Here is a 13,494-nt window from a genome sequence, read left to right on the forward strand (position 1 = left end):
GAGGGATGCATTGATTGACAGGTAGGTGGTGCAATAGAATATCGGACTGGCTTGGGTTTTCGCTGTCAAAAATGGGTGTGGATCATCGGTGACGATACAAAAATAGTAGCGTGGTAAATGCATTTCATCTGTTTTAATCCTCTCCGACGGACAGCTCTTTCAGCCAATGAGCGGCCTCGAAATATCTTTGTTATGATTTCTAGGCCAATGGGAGTGAATGGTATTCAGAAGTGGGCGGGGCCTGCTGCGTGTCCGTGCCAAGTAGTATCATTCGTGAGCTCCGGCAACAGATGGCGACGGCGGACAGGACATCTAGCACATATTTGACAGGGTGGAGGCACTGATGGAGGAGTCCTGACCGCTTACCAGAGGTGGTTGTTTGATAAGGACCCAGGACGAGGCCTAGCCAAAACAGCCTCATTGAGAAATCCTTTCCTCCATTCTTGGATTTTTACCTTGATTTTCTCCTGGAGGCCGCAGAAGCCTCGTACTAGATTTATCAACGCACCGGTCTTGAGCGTAGGAAGACATCTGCCGGATTGTTTTGGAGAAGTCTCGCGAAATGTAATTGTCAGAAATTGAAGCTTTGGCATTGTAATACATTTATTTTTGAGAAGCCCTATGTGTTCACACGATATGAGAAAAAGTGGAATTAATGTCATATAGAAAAATAAAAGTTAAGTGGACAAGCTAACTACTTAGCAAGCCTGCTATGATGCTAGTTAGCTTAGCAGTGAAACTTTAGCATGTTGAATGAATGAATGAAGGAATTGGTGACCACCTGCATTTAACTAGCAGCAGCTTGGTTATGTCGGTAATGTTTATTGGGCTTGGGGAAGCTAACTTTAGCTAGCTAGGAATATTATATTTGCACTACTTGGACTTGGCTGTGTGAGGCTTACAGTCCCCGGGCTTCGGAAATGGGTAATACGGTGACATGCTGCGTCTCTCCGGAGTCGAGCCCCAAACTCCCTTCGAGACAGCCGGTAGAGCGGCTGGAAGAGGTGCATACCAGCACCGAGGTGAGCGACGACAACACCGCGCCCTACCTGCAGCACATAAGCGACAGAGAGGTCCCCGATGGTATGTACACACACCGGCACACCTGTGATGATTACCTGGCTTAAACTTGATTTTTGTAATGGCTTGACTTCACTCAGCGGTCACACCCATGTTGATTGTTTACAGGGAGGTTAGTTCTAATCCACGTCACGGCCATTGCGAAGATTAATACTTTAAATATTTAGTAGCTTCCAGACACAGGATTCCTACACATCCCTAAACAGTCATTCATTTATTCATCTTAAAATAATGCCTTTTGTTTTGTATTTAATTGCCATGTCTTAAAAATGCATGAACTAGCAGAATTGGCTCTAAATTAAAATTATTGGTGTGGTTTTTCTCTCCCGTTTTGGTTAGAGCCAGGAGTCGAGCATATGACTCGAGTCGTCTCCCTAGCAAACAAACTAACTTTTTGACAACAGACTCGGCAAACTCACAGTCACCTGTGTCAATATAAGAAACAAAACCTATCCTCAAACATGGACACAGACGTGGTCTAGCGTTATCGTAACGTGATTTAACAACTTAACAATACACCCCATTCACAACTGCAGGGAAATACAAACACACACATTAACCCTCTTTAGCTATTATCAAGTTGTTCTTACCAATGCCAAAAGTTAGTTGGACCAATGGATCTTATCATTTTGATCTCACTAGTTTTACATTACCAAGTCAGCCATTAGCAATTATACCCCCCTCATCATTCTTGGTGCCATATTTACCACTCATAAATGAGCAATAAAAACCAGCCTTTCATAACAGGCTTATGTATCTGTAAACAAACTGCTCTTGTAATGGGCTTCTTGGTGGCATTAACCTAGCATCAACCTTACCTACTGTTGCAGAGTCGATGTGTATATTAAGTTACCAAACGGGCTTCAGACTTTACTGCTCACTGCTCACACTGTGATCTCATGCTGTGTGTGGGCCTATACAATCAGGAAAGAATCTCAGATATTTCTCTGTGATGAAGGCCCAAGCTCAGTCAGAGTCCAAATGCTGCCACTCCTCACTGACTCCCATCCACGCACACACACACACACACACACACACAGCGTCCCTTCCATTCATGTTGTTGTGGACGATAGTGTGTGCGTGAGACCAGCTGTTGTCAGGCAGGGCGAGGGTCAGTCCAACAGTCCTCCGTGCATTCCTCTCCTGTCTCCTCTTGCCGTCCTCAGCCATCCCCTAATCCCCTGCCTTTTATGTAATGTGCTATCTGGGTTTGGATTTGGATGGAGAACACACAGTTGTTGTTTTAAGTCATGCTGTTTTTAAACCCGTGCTGTTGTCTTCAAGCTTGTAAATTATCTTAAAGTCTACAATGGAAAACTATCCTAATTCCTAATCATTATCCTTCAGCCCTGCTAAATGTTTGTTTACTAGTTTTGTAAATTTTAAATTTGGACACTAATATACAGATATCGGAAGTCCATTTAGTAGGTCTTAAGTGTCTGCTTTATTTGTGAGTTTGAGTGATTTGTTAAATTGTTAGTCAAATCTGAAAGTTATAGCAGCTAACCCTGGTACTGGAGTATATTGGATATAAAATGAAGTCAGTCTGTCTTAAGTCAACTCACACAGACATAAACAGACTATTATATTTTCTCTGGTGATGCTTCGCCAAATCTGTAATGCAACCACCTTCACATACTGCTTAACTTACGCCTGAATCCTATATCTTTACATACAATCAACAGAATAGCATGTGCTGCTCCCATCAGTGCATTCGATGGATGTGTCGGCTAATGGCTTCCTGTTTTTCTCATTTGTGCTTTAACCACCACAGAGGAGTGAGAGCTAAGCAGTAAACTGAGTGCCTTGTAGTTAGCACATCGTCATTATGAAATATTTGCGTGTAAAATCTATTTATTTATTTATTTTTATTTTTTTCAGAGCTAGCGTTGGAGTCTAACCCATCAGACCACGCCCGAGCGAGCACCATCTTCCTTAGCAAGTCCCAGACAGACGGTGAGCAATCCCAACATGACGCGCACACAGCCGTTATTCATATTATCTTTTCCCCCTGAGCTAACACGCACACACACACCCCAAATCACATGATGTAGTGTTTAAACAAAAAAATAGAGACAGAACTTTTTTTTTATTTATTTTTTTCTAGGCCCAGTTTTTCTAGTTGCTGCAATGCCATTAGTATTTTGAACTTTTTATTATTGATTTAATTGTAGAGAGAGAGAGCATGATGACGTTTTTAGAGCATTACACACCCACAGGTATCTTTAAGAAACTAGTCAATGAGTGATTAAAGCAGGCATTTTTTCTATTCTCCGATTGCTGTAACTGTTTTCAATTGGTTACAAGTTTATAATACATTTGAATCTGGCATGTTCTGTACAAGATGCATGATGTACTGAACACTTATTCTTCTTGTAGCGTGGCTTTGTTTAACGTTTCTCTCCCTTTTACAGTACGAGACAAGAGGAAAAGCAACCACATAAATCATATCAGTCATGTAAGTGTCAAAAACTAAATCATCATGTACAAAACAGCAAAAAGGTGGTTCAATGAGCAGAACACCAGACCAATTACAATTTCAGAATTTGTTAGTTTTTCAATTAGTCTTCATATGTGTGAAATCAGTCTAAAGAAATGCAGCAATCGAGCCTTGACATCAGTTCCAGTTGTTCTAATAATGAATTTGAATGTCTTCAGGTATCTCCGGGTCAGCTGTCAAAGAAATACAGCTCCTGTTCCACTATCTTCATCGACGACAACACGGTCAGCCAGCCAAACCTCAAAAGCACAATCAAATGGTGAGACACACACACCACAGCGCTGTGTTGTGTTGTCCAAAAGTCACTCCTTTCACACTAGAAAATCCTGTTGCATCACAGCCATGGTAATCCTAAAGTAATGGATGCGTGTTTCAAACAGATGTCCCTCCTAATTTGGGATAGTCCTCTGTAATGACAGTATCCCAGGGAATCTGAAAAAAACACATTTAATCTGGATTAACACACGCGCGCACACACACACACACATTTAGCATAGCATTTATTTAGGCTATAAAACACCACAACTAATGAACGCTACTTTTCTTTTCTTCCTTCTTTCTCCAGTGTCACATTAGCAATATACTACCACATCAAAAACCGGTAGGTGGACTTTTTTAAATGTAATCTGAACAATGTAATTTGTGACACATTCTGTTGCTTGAACTGTATTTTAAAGTATGTTGACGGATGTATTATGCTATCTTTAGGGACTCTGACAGGTCACTGGACATCTTTGATGAGAAGTTGCACCCTTTATCAGTGAGTATGATGAGATTTCACCAAACTTGGCAACAGTGACTTTTGCCATTAAGAGTCTAAACATCTGGCTACCATGAACAAGACAACTTAATTTCTTCAAGTTCTATTGAACTAGTCAGTTGGTGTGAGCAACTTTAAGCTGTTGCTGCAATTCATTTGCCTTTACTTAAATGTTGAATCTGAACCTAATAATAATAAAGGATATATCTATTATATTTCAACCAGATGTATTTCCCATAATGACTTGTGATCAGCCAGCATCTCAGCCCAATTGAGCTAGCAATTGTTTATTTTTCACAAATAAGTTGTATCTGCACAGAGAGGAAGCTTTTGCATGGAACCTTTTGCATGGAACCTGCCTCTGACCTTTGCGTGGTGATATATTTTGAAGCCAACCAGCCTAGATACTGTAAATCCACTGTATACCCTCACACTGCACTGCCTCCCTGTGACCTGTGTGTGTGTTGACTCTCTGTCTGTCCCGTACAGAGAGAGCCAGTGCCAGATGACTACGCCCGCGTGGACCCAGAACACAAGCTGATCTACCGCTTCGTCAGGACGCTCTTCAGCGCTGCACAGCTCACTGCAGAATGTGCTATCGTCACGCTAGTAAGTCTGGCTCTTTGTCATGCTGTGGTGCAGGTGCACACACACCCGGTTTTGCTAACACGCCATGTATTGTCTGAATAATGAATTGCTGTACTCCTGGGATTCAGTCGAGACTTTAATAAAGGTATAGTTGAGTTCAGAATTATTTTAATTCCTTTTTGTCCTGTCAAAAATAAACCTTGCCGAACACTATACAGTATTTGGTGGAAATAATTTCTAAACACAGTTTTAGTAGCGGGAGTCTAAAGTCAGAAGATCGCTTAGGAGTCAAAAAGCAAAACTATAAAATATAGCTCTCCCTGCCTCTCTCTCTCTATCAGTCTGTTTTCCTTTCTCTCTTTCGCTCTCCACTGCACACTCAGTTACTCAACAGCTTTGTCCAAAAAAAAAGAAAAGAAGAAAAAAACTCCCTGGCATCGGCTAAGAAATACACTATTGCCGATCGTGCAATCAATCGTGGTACTACTATAGAATGCCCACCAGAGGGCAGTAAAGTCCTGCAAACTGACTTATCACAAATAACACTTGACATGTGAGTTTGTGTTATGATCTCAAAACAAACCTTTTACATTAGAGATTATTGAACCTCAATGTATGCCAGCAGTAGATTAACACATGTCCTTTTCTTCTTATATGAACAGACCAAGCAGATGAAACAACATTTGTTTATTTGGTGTTACTGTTTACATACAGTATATAATAAGTCTTTTGTCACTTGTCAACTGTTTGCTTGTCATTTAAAATAGCAGGACAATTAGTTTGACTCAATATAACATTAGTAAAGCTGTTGGTCTAATTCAGTGCAGATAAATTACATTTACTTGTTACTGGTATACAGTATAGGGAACCATAAGGGCTTAACTGTCAACTTTTCCATATCTCAATGGACATTTCTTCTTCTTCCTCCAGGTGTACATGGAGCGCTTGCTGACCTACGCTGAGCTGGATATCTGCCCCGCCAACTGGAAGCGCTGCGTCCTGGGAGCCATCCTGTTGGCCTCCAAAGTGTGGGACGACCAGGCCGTGTGGAATGTGGACTACTGCCAGATCCTCAAAGACATCACTGTGGAGGACATGTCAGTTGGTTTGTCTTTGTGAAAACACTGTCTGAAAATGAGCGAGATACAGAATCACATTGAATTTCAGTGAGGAGAGGCATCTGTAGAAAATGTTGTTAAAATCTTGCATGTTATTTATTTAATATTTAGTTTAATTCGTTTATTTTAGCTAGATTAAGCCCTTTAGACCCTTTGGACTGAGTTTGACATTTTAACAAAGTGGTGAGGAGCCTTGAAACCTTCACGAAGTTTAACAAATATTAAAGGAAACGTGGGGTCTCCAAGGGGCAATGTTGTGGAAGGATTGAAACACCTCTACACATGGACATCCTCAGGATGGAGTGATTTTTTTTAATAGATTGCAGCTGGACCTTTTGATTTATTTTGACCAGATGTATTTGCGTTCACCCACTCTAGAACTGAACTGAATGTAGCAATACTTTGTCCTAAGTAAAGGTGAAAGTTGAGGCCCTCTGACTGTTTGTTCACACTGTCACATTCGTGCATAACTGAGAGTTCTACCTGTCTTGCCAGACGAGCATCTGTGCCTCTGGCTGTTTGCTTCAGCAGACCACAACCTCCAGTGTGCACTGCAGTGTTTGACAGCCCGGTGTGAAGTGGCTGAGCTGAGAGCTGGGGCTTGGGTAAACTCCATAACAAGTAGGCCCTACCACTCTCTGGAAATCAGATGTGTGGAAAGTGCTGGATTTTCCCATTATGGTGCCTGCCTGCTAAAGCAGCTCAAGTATCTCTGGGTCTGATGATACCAGGATATTATAGGTACGAGAATACCATTTGGTTTTTCATGTGCAGGGTGTAAATTGAGTTAGAACACCTGCTCCCTCCTGTTGAAAGGGTCCCACTTGAGGTGCTTCTCCTGGACATTGCAGACACAGATATAAGCAGATATATATAATCCTTTGCCAGTCCCACCTGGCCTGGGAATGCCACAGGGTGCTAGAGGATGCTGTTAGTAGGAAGAACATCTGGGCTGGTTTCCTGCCAGCATGAGCCAGACCCATGTTGTAATGATTTGGATAGACACATAGAGAGAGGACAACACTCTGTATTTAAAAGTGTCCTTCTCATTTAACTACTGCAGCAAAATGAAAATGCATGGTAAATTGTTGATCCTGAGTTGGTGCTGACGTTTCTAATTCATATCTCAATGTTAGTTGTTGGTGTTATTTGGGTTTCTGAACTCCACACACTTATTATATATAGAAAAAGGAGACTCCTACCAGATACATTAAGGTTGTGGCACTACAAATAATAGGAGAAATATCACAACAACAAAGATGCACTTAAATCAGACAGGAGAGGGGAAGTGCTCTGGTAGATGGAAGCTGTAGCATCTCTGCTGTCTCTCGGGGTAGAAGCCGGTGAAGAGGCCACGGGCTGCACTTGGAGCGCCCTGGCTTTATTTCCTACAATTGCTTTTTCCTGTGTGTGTGTGTGTGTGTGTGTGTGTGTGTGTGTGTGTGTGTGTGTGCCTCTCCTTGCTTTTTGTGGTTTGGAAAGGTGCGTGCACAGCCTGCATGCGTCTGTGTTCTCTCTCCGCCAGCCCCCATCCCTCCCCGACTCTGTCTTTCTCTCTTTCCGCTTGTATACGTCTGACCCCCACTCTCTCTCTCACTGCTCTGTTTTCATTGCTGCCATTGAAGTCTCTTTGTGATCCTGGTCGGGTCTGGATGGAGGGATGAGGAAGAAGGGTAGAGACAGACAGACAGACAGAGAGAGAGAGAGAAATGCAGGGGAGGGTCTCAAGTGCTCTCAATGCTTCTACATAATGGCCCTGGCTCTCGCCCACTCCATTAGTTGCCCCGGGAGACCAGACATCACACACACACTCATGCTCACTCTCCCCACCTTTGCTGACCAACAAAGCATCCTAGATGCTGTCTCCCTGGCGACCCACCTCCCTCAGCTCTTCTTGTGGCTGGGATGATGAGCGGGATGGATGATGGAGGTTGTAGTCTAGAAAAGTGTGTGTGTGTGTGTGTGATTTTTATTGTAGACATTGTATTTCCATCACCACTTGCTATGTTGGATTTCAAAGTCAAAGCACTCTTTTACAATGTAAACATTTCTTAAGGGAAATATTACGCCATTATGCAAAGCTCAAGTCTTGAGTAAAGTTAAAGGTGCTCTGAGGAACTTTCAGTTTGTGTTAATTCTTGCACCCCCATTGGACAAAAGCGGTAGTGTTTTTACTCTGCCAGCTGTACTTCCTGGGTGAGCTTACACATGACAAAGGCATTGAGAAAAACTATATTAAAAAAAAAAAAGCATTCTTTGCACTGATGGTCTCGTATCGGAGGAAACATGAGACTGTTTCAGAAATGTAATAAAGTTCCTGTAACACTTTTTAAGAAAGTTTAGTATTGTGCACTAACCTATGGGCATCTTTCCACCGTGTAGGAATGAAATGGAGCGCCAATTCCTGGAACTGCTCCAGTTTAATATCAACGTGCCAGCCAGTGTCTACGCCAAGTATTACTTTGACCTGCGGCAGCTGGCTGATGACAACAACCTCAACTTCCCCCTGGAGCCTCTCAACAACCAGCGTGCCCAGAAACTAGAGGTGAGCTCACACCCTCACACCTCCACAACAAGGTTCACTCTGTCTCATGATAAGGCATCTTATCCATTGATGACGGCTGCTGCGCAATGCCACATTGTATCTCCTGCCTGATGCTGCATAGCGCAGCATTGTTACTTTATCTAATTTCCATGGCGCCCGCAGCATAGAATGCACCGTCATTGGTTCAAATTTTCATGAGGTGGGGTTTGTTGATTTTTTTAAGACCACGTGACCACCCAAAATGTTGTGTGGTTTGCCGAAAATCACGTCAATAAAAAAATACGCTGGCTGTGTCGGCGATAGTGTATTACAGAACAGTTAGTGGTGTTCGGAGCGCAGAATCTAGGCCTACTATAGACTGCTGACGAAAATCACACAACACATTGCATCTATTTATTAACAATATTTATGAATTTAGGCTATATTTTGCTGCTCCAACTCAAATTCAGCCCAGCCAGGCGATAGTTAAGTTTCAGTTTCATTTTCATCTCAGTGGTATACAGCCGTTTGGACCAGCTGATCGGCTCCCGACAGCAGGAGTCAGTCTGCGTTCCAGTTGAACTGGGAAGTCAGATTTATGGTGCAAGTGATAACTGAACTAAATAATAAAATAAAGCTATCTCCTCCTTCCTATATCTGTCTATCTTTATCCCTCCACTACTGTACACTCAGTCACTACTATACATGCTAAAAGGAAGCAGGATTATAACCTCACAGTTCGGAGAGACAGAGGTGAAATTGGGCAGATTGGGGAATGACATGCAGAGAACGACCACGGGACGGTTTCACCGCCCCACCCCCCCCCCCCCCCCGCCACCCTCCTCATTTTTCTTTCCTTTATCCTGCAGAGTTATTGAATTTAAACACAACTCTGATTTGAAACTTGCTTACTATTTCTATCAAAACTTTCCACTAACACATAATGTTTTTCTTCTGTCCAGGCCATTTCAAGACTATGTGAGGACAAGTACAAGGACCTGAGTCGAACAGCGTTGAGGCGATCCTTCAGCGCAGACAACCTGATAGGTATACGACACTCCAACGCTGTGCTGTCATAGGTCAGACTCATCAGACACAAGTCCAGCTAAAACCACAGCCAACCCCCCCCCCCCGGACTAAAACAATGGCCCACGTCACAGTGTCAACACAGCCAACATCAGACAGGATTCAACCTCCCATATGTCGCTGTATATGACCGGCCCCCAAAATGGCTGCCAAACGAAACTTGAAATTGAAAAAGGTGTTAACCTAAAACTTCACCACACTACTATTGATTTTTTAGGAATCCCTTATTTATTTCTTACTTGTCCCTTGTTTCCCCAGGAGAAAAGTGTTGAGAAGGAATTTGCTCTTAGGGTTTATTCTTTAAAAATGTACTGTAATCTTTTTGAAATATATCTGAAATAATTTCATGCCTGTTTTTAAAGGAACAAGGCTGGTGTTATTCTATATTTTGTTATCTCCAAATAACATGAACAAAACCAACAATGTGTTAGAGGCTGTCTCACTGTACTTTGACGTGTCTTCCCTTCAGCCTAAAGGTTTGTAATGAAGTCATAAATATTTAATATCATGCACCACAAAATATATTACTTAATCGATTAAACGTCTGAGTAGTGTTCCTACTACTGCATTTTTTTTATCAATAACTTAAAACGGGAAGAAAATAAACAATGTACAGTACACTCCTACTATTACTACTAATACTACAGTGTGTGTTTTAATAGTAATGTGTGACTCGTTTGTGTTCTTAGTAATTTAATAGCACAAAGGTATAATCAGGTTTTTGATACCCAACAATACTTGTAACTTTGATCGGTTCATTGTTTGGTTTTTGATCTTTTTTCATGAGATTTGTTGACATTTAAAAAAATATATAGAATATCACCAGACGTAACCCTTTAAACAGGCACATCCCATTTAATGGCTGTTAGTTAACCCCCAAAAGTCTTGTTTACTGTAAATGACAGCGGCGTTGGATTCTATTTCAGTAAAATGATCTTCACTTTTACTACGGAGCCTAGAGCATGTCACAGATTAAGTATTGAATGATAAATATTCCACAAGGTGTTGACTGAAGTCAGCTGATGTTTTGTTGTAGTGTGGGTCGGTGTGTCACTTTTCAGGTAACACTTCAGGTGGTCAGAAAGGAGCAATTCACACATGCATGATCAGTACCACTACTATGTACTGAGGAGTTAGGTTGACATGATTATGAAATTAAGGTTGGGACGGGCCTGCCTCAGTATTGTGCCCCTTCAAAATCCTGCCATCCTGACCCCAAAGACTTTGTCACCAGATTATTAAAAACACCCAAGCTTTTCCCCAGGTCCTCCTGACCAGAGCTTTCCAACCAACTGCATAGATAATGAAGGGGAAAAACAAGACGGATACTACCCTCCTTTTTGCTTACTATGTAGGCTACTAGCTGTGAAATTTGTCTTGTTTTTAATCGATTAAAAAAAAAAAAAACATTTGCAGATGGAGTATTTTAAATAAACACTAATCATGTAACAAAAATATGTTGTGGTCACTTCATTCAATTGTGTTTGTATGATGTTTGTGACCTTTTTTTAAAGGTGATGAGTGTTATATTGTATGCTGGTCTATGAGTGTACTATAGGACAGGACCCTTTGTGAAGTTAGCTACAAAGTTTGTCAGGTCCCCTTAATGCTGCTTTAGGGGTTATTGCAGAACAGAGGGGCGTTTCTTAGTTTTTAGGGACTTAACAGTCACTATGTATATTTGCAATTTTGCTACTTTTTAAATGAAGTTATTTAAGAAATGTTATTTTCTTATAGTTTAATAGCCTACAAGGCAAGCACACATTCAAATGTAATTCAAATAAACATCAACAGACTGATTGAAACAAGGAACCAACCGCTTAAGTTCTCTGAAGTCTAGCGCCCCCCGGTTAAAATAGACACAACATATATTCTTCTATATAAAGTTAGACATGAGACGTGCAACAAACTCGAGATCAACTCTGTTTTAATTCCACAATATGAATCCAAATCTACAATAGTTTTTTTTTTCAATATCCTTTGAGGAGCTCTATCAATATGAAATCCAATTTACATTTAAACAAATACACCTAAAAATGTCAGGTTTTGCCAACACATTCATCATCATGCAATCACATTCACTCACACAAATCAGGCTAATAAATTAATTGTATCATCTTAGCATGTTGACACACACACACACACAGGAGTCTAAACAACACAAGTGGCAAACGGCACTGAAAGGAAATATCACAGCAGGGAAGGGGACAGCAGAAACATTTGAAAATCTCACACTTTTATCACACAGTCATGTTAGTTTCTGGTCATGTTGAGACACTTAATCTGTATTACTCTTGAACCACTGACACTGAATGCCACCTCAGATGCCCCACATTAGACCACAGATCCCAGCTGATAAGATTTTGTTCTTTAGAATTTTGCCGCATACAACTCTGTACAGATTTACATAGAATGTGGATAATGTGAATGAAGTCAATTAGGATGAAAAGCCGCATCTTCCAAAAGTGCTTGTCTCCATGCTGAAGGGGAAGTTGTCATAAATATTGACAAATGTTGGAAGTGGACTTTTTAAGTGCTTATTTTGTCAGATTTTTATTTTTTTTAAATGAATATCAAAGCAGCAAATCCTATTATTTTAGAAGGTGAAACAAATGTTGTTACCTCTTATAGCTTTAAAATTCTTATCATTCTATCATTTATTCCTATGTATTACTAGAGTGAGTAATTGAACCTGGTTCGAAAAACCCAAGAAGTTTAAGTCAAAATAACATTAATGGCATGATACTAAAAAATAATGTTCTTATATTTAAGAAGCTGAAACTAGTACGTTTAGTCATTTTTGCTTAAAATCTCTTTAATAATAGATCGATTATGCTGCTTAATCTTCTGTTCTTTTTGAACTGATGAAACAATCTCAGAGGCTCTGGATAACCAATAAGAATGTTTCACATAGTAGATTTTCACAATTTGTTCGTAATTCACACGTTTTAAAAAAAACGGATTTGGTGCAAAATCATATTCACCCAAGGGTCTGTCTGTCTGTGGTCTAATGTCTGTATGTTTAGGTTCTGCCAAGATTTAAATGAGTAGTTCCACTGTGAACCAGCAGGTGGGGGTAAAGGCCACAGTCAGTCTCATCCTGCAGCTTTAACCTGATCACTGACTAAATATATAGTTCAGTTTCAGTGACAATACATTGTGACGTAACCCGACGACACAGTTCAAAAGGTCACAACGGTACCAATAACAAAGAATGAAATACTTTAGTTTAACTTCCGAATCTGAGAACAATTTCTTTGTGCTCTTTCAGTTTGTATTTTTACAGAAAACTCCAAGATATCGCTCAAAACACTGACATTAAACAACACATTTATATACAACTTCATACAATTCAAATCGGGTAATATTCTTACTCTTAACCTGTGGCAGTGGCTGGTTACAAACTAAACATATCACACTATACACCTAATTTTTCTTTAGTTTTACAGCACATTTATACAATATATACATAAATAAATAGGGTTTTTCTCTCTCAGTACTCAGGATGGGCAGATATGAAGAAGCATGTGTGATTTCATTATGGATCACTGTTACTTCATGGGGTTTGAGGTGAATTTTTTCAGCCCAAAAGCTTTGAAGAAACAGTTTCAGTTGTTGGCGTCACACTCTTTCAAATATTCAGTTTTTCTTTCTATTTTATGGTATTACCTCCTAGGAAGTTTTTAAATTCTTCCCTTATGAACCTCTAAGTCTTTTGGTGCATTTCATATTGTCACAGTCGTCTAGTTTTTGTGAGAGCTGGAACGATGTGCATGAAGCGTCCAAAGCAGAGGAGGTCCCTGTATTCACACCAATCCTCCTAAAACATTTCACCTGT

At 40.6% G+C, this 13,494-nt stretch overlaps 1 protein-coding gene across 1 annotated transcript; it reads left to right on the forward strand.

The window, feature by feature from the left end:
* The first annotated feature begins 290 nt into the window (after positions 1-290).
* On the forward strand, positions 291-11,101 carry ccnyl1 (cyclin Y-like 1). Its single transcript, XM_080038084.1, has 10 exons — positions 291-1,083; positions 2,962-3,036; positions 3,495-3,538; positions 3,739-3,839; positions 4,146-4,181; positions 4,289-4,340; positions 4,830-4,949; positions 5,859-6,025; positions 8,429-8,591; positions 9,533-11,101. Exons 1-10 carry the CDS (start codon positions 921-923, stop codon positions 9,647-9,649), a joined length of 1,038 nt encoding a protein of 345 aa, XP_079894210.1. The 5' UTR covers positions 291-920; the 3' UTR covers positions 9,650-11,101.
* The last annotated feature ends 2,393 nt before the right edge of the window (positions 11,102-13,494 follow it).

This window comes from Ammodytes marinus, assembly GCF_949987685.1.
Source record: "Ammodytes marinus genome assembly, chromosome: 12".
Classification (NCBI taxonomy): domain Eukaryota; kingdom Metazoa; phylum Chordata; class Actinopteri; order Uranoscopiformes; family Ammodytidae; genus Ammodytes; species Ammodytes marinus.